The sequence below is a fragment of the Teleopsis dalmanni genome, chromosome X, assembly GCF_002237135.1.
Source record: "Teleopsis dalmanni isolate 2A chromosome X, ASM223713v2, whole genome shotgun sequence".
Lineage (NCBI taxonomy): Eukaryota > Metazoa > Arthropoda > Insecta > Diptera > Diopsidae > Teleopsis > Teleopsis dalmanni.
The window spans coordinates 93,125,534-93,128,992 of NC_051848.1; the positions used below are offsets into that span (position 1 = coordinate 93,125,534).

The 3,459-nt window shown below is 32.5% G+C and overlaps 1 protein-coding gene across 1 annotated transcript; it reads right to left on the reverse strand.

Moving 5' to 3' along the window:
• Window positions 1–359: 359 nt before the first annotated feature.
• Window positions 360–2,955, reverse strand: LOC119662517 (WD repeat-containing protein 82-like). Its single transcript, XM_038072151.1, has 2 exons — window positions 2,820–2,955; window positions 360–1,945 (listed from the first exon to the last, which is right to left on the reverse strand). The coding sequence occupies exon 2, from the start codon at window positions 1,930–1,932 to the stop codon at window positions 586–588; it is 1,347 nt and encodes a 448-aa protein (XP_037928079.1). The 5' UTR covers window positions 1,933–1,945; window positions 2,820–2,955; the 3' UTR covers window positions 360–585.
• Window positions 2,956–3,459: the final 504 nt, after the last annotated feature.

Here is a 3,459-nt window from a genome sequence, read left to right on the forward strand (position 1 = left end):
TGCATACCAATGACCGAAAAGCAGTAAGATTTAAGGTGTTGCACAATCCGTTTTGATGAATTCCAAAATCTAGTTTTATTATAGGTTAATCAGGAAATTGCACACGGCTTAGAATTAAAAAACCCAATTAATTTCGGGCTAATTTCGAGTTTTTTTGGAAATGTAAACTTATGGAAATTAAGCATGATATCACTTTCCTATAAGATGAAATGCTGTGATAACAATAAAAAGAAATATCTGACATAACGCAAGAGCGTGAAAATCATTATTTTAAGGATCGGGAAAGACGAACGATTGGAATTTCGTTTTAATTTTTTTATTTAAATTAATTATAATTTTATTATTTCAGTTATAATTGAATGATAGGTTATATATGTATATACTCAAAATACTGTAAATTATCTTTTAAACCGGTATTACTACAACAGATCTCCATCGTGGAACCATAAAAACCTCCAGTAAATAATTTTTTTCTTGTGTTTACGTTTAATACATAAGCTATGTTTCTTTTGCTCCTCACTTGTGACTACTCTCATAGCATTGTATACTGTAAAGGTTGATGTGTTTCGCCTTTAGTTTCAATTATTAAATAGCGAATGACGTGGTCGTAGAAGATGATTCTAATGTCAGTGGATCCGTTGGCGTATCTGATGCATATGCAGGGGTATATAGTGATGCAGTAGATGATAAATGTGTTGCTGATTCTGTTGCACTTGGTGTAGTTAGTCCTGTTAGCTCTGTTGGTTCTGTTGGTTCATCAGTTGTTAATGAAAATGGTTCTAACACTGTTGTACGAGTAGGTAAAACTGTTTGAGCAGGTGTGACCTTAACTGGTGTTAGTGCTAATTTAGTAGGTACTACCTTAGGTGCAATTATCACTGTTTTAGTTCTTGCTGACGCTGCTTTTGTGTCTGTTGTTTTCTGATCATAGTAAATGTGATAAATTTTTCCAGCTTTGCGTTTAGGTGCAGTTAAATCTTTGAAGTAATCTTCATTTAGGGTCCAAAAGTCCAACTTTTTACCATTAGAAGTACACACACACATATAGCAAGGATTTTGCTTAACACAATGCACAGGGCAGGAATTTTCTTTTTGTTTAAGCTTATGAACACAATTACTACTGTTAACGTCAAAAAGAAAAGCATCACTGCTTGAACTACCAGTAAAAAGTAAATTGGAATTATGGTTAAAACTGGTTTCAATAACGACTCTAGAGTCCGTGGAAAACCCAGTGTATGTACGAATTGGTCCGATAGTATGCGCGTTTATAAGTTCAACAAAATCATTACTAGCAACTACCATTTTTCGTCCATCTGGGGCAAATTTAATGCAACTGTAAGTATTGAAAACACAGCGCCTGGCATAACTCATTATAGCACCAAGATGTGAAAGCCGCATATCATATATGTGTACACCATATTCATTGCACCCCGCAATCCAGAGCCCATCTATGTGACAAGCAACCGCTCCGCGAGCATTGGTTTCAAACGTAGTATGCGATTCCGGTATGCGCAAATCCCATATTTTTATTTTATTTCTATCGGTGGATGTAACGAAATGGAATGGTACTGGACTGAGACACAACGCATCGGTGTTTTCTGTATTGCTGTAGTAGTCGCATACATATTGCTTAGCTTCTATATCAAGCATACGTACTACTTGTTGTCCATTACAGGTAACGTGAAGAACCTTATTTTTGTCATGAGTAAAATTCACATGAGAGGCGCCTTTTTCCTGACAATTGATCACAGAGGGATTGCCATTTATTATAATATTATGAGTGCTAATCATATCACCGCAAGCTGCGACCACCATCGATCCTTCTCGAGAAAAGTCAATAGAATTAATTATGTCACCTTGTATATGACTCTCGGTTAGTTCTAAATTAAATTCGGGTGTTTTATGTGTAAACTCACTAAAGGAATTTTCCATTCTGAAGTTCGATCTGAAAATACAAAACATCCAAATTTATATAAGGCTAAGATACATACATATATATAGCTTATTAAAGTTTTTACTACCATTCAACTGAGAAATGACTGGCTCTCTTAAAATGATTACAAAGCTTTGGTAAAAACACAAAATCGGAAACATGTCTGATTTCGATAAAGTTAAGCAATGACTTAAGATTTAAAGATAACTGCTAACAGATATATCAAACAGACTCCTTTGAGAGTCACCATGGAACAAACGTTGCACTCGTTAAAAATCAATTAGTTTTAAATTCTGGTACCGACTTCTCAGTAAAGAAGGATTGAGGAAATACAAGTACCGGTACATTCACACCTACAATATTTTAGGTGGAATTCATATCTATTCAATGTATATTATCGTCAATGCTTTTTTCAGAAACTCTCCGATATGTATTCATTGTCATTATCGTAAATTTATTTTTCGCTAGTTTTTCTATTGTCTATTGTTTTCAAGAGATTTCAAGTTTAAGTAGTAGGCATTTTTTCACTTCAAGAGATTGAAATAATTGAAAATTTTTGAGTTTTAATAAATATTTACAATAGAGTCATAATTAGTATCCAAAAAGCCTATCTAAGTGTGCTGAATTAAGTGTACCGTATTAAGTAAAGTAAACGTGAAGTAATGTTGCCACCTTACAAGATATATATGCTTATCAACAAATTATCTATTAAATTTGCATTGCTATTCTACTTCGCGAAAACCAATAGTCTACTCTTCAGTTGAATCCTAAGAGACCAAAGTATTCTCCGAAAAATGTCTCGTTTTGTGCATTATTAATGGTTGTTACGTTTAGTCAAAATATAAATTTTAGATATTTCTTATGAATTCAAAAGTATAGTACTTACCTGACCAAAACTCAGGAAAAACTTTTTGAACTTAGATTCCAAGAAAAGACTTTCGATTTTGTTTGTTATGTCAATTCCTTTCCATAAAATTGCATGTAAAATATATAAGGATTTGGAGAATAAAAAGTGCAACCGATTTTGATTTTGAAAATTTATAATGAAAAAAGATCTACAGAATAGCTTACATTATAATGTCTAGTTTTGAAAATTCTGTGAAAACTTGATTAGAATTTTGGCATATATGTATATAACAGAATTTTTAAAACAAAAATTATATTTCATCAGACAACCATGTACATATAAGTTTAAAACGGCGTCTTGTCTCTTTCGGATTATATGTAGGTTAGTTTCTAGTATGAGAAAGGTTTTAGTTCAACTGAGGCAAGAAAGTGCTCATTATTATCAAAAAGTTGGGAAGAAAAAAATAGTTCCAGCGCGATAAGTACATCACGACTGACCTAAAGTTTTCTTTTCAACCATTCGTACTATGTATAAATTATTATAATAAGAGAACACAGAATAGTATTAAAGTATAATTACTTAATTAATTTAATTATTCTTCACCTGGTTTATGAATTCGTTCTAATATATCGCAGCAAGTGGGTTTGTTAATAAAAACTTCCACATCAAACTAACAAAA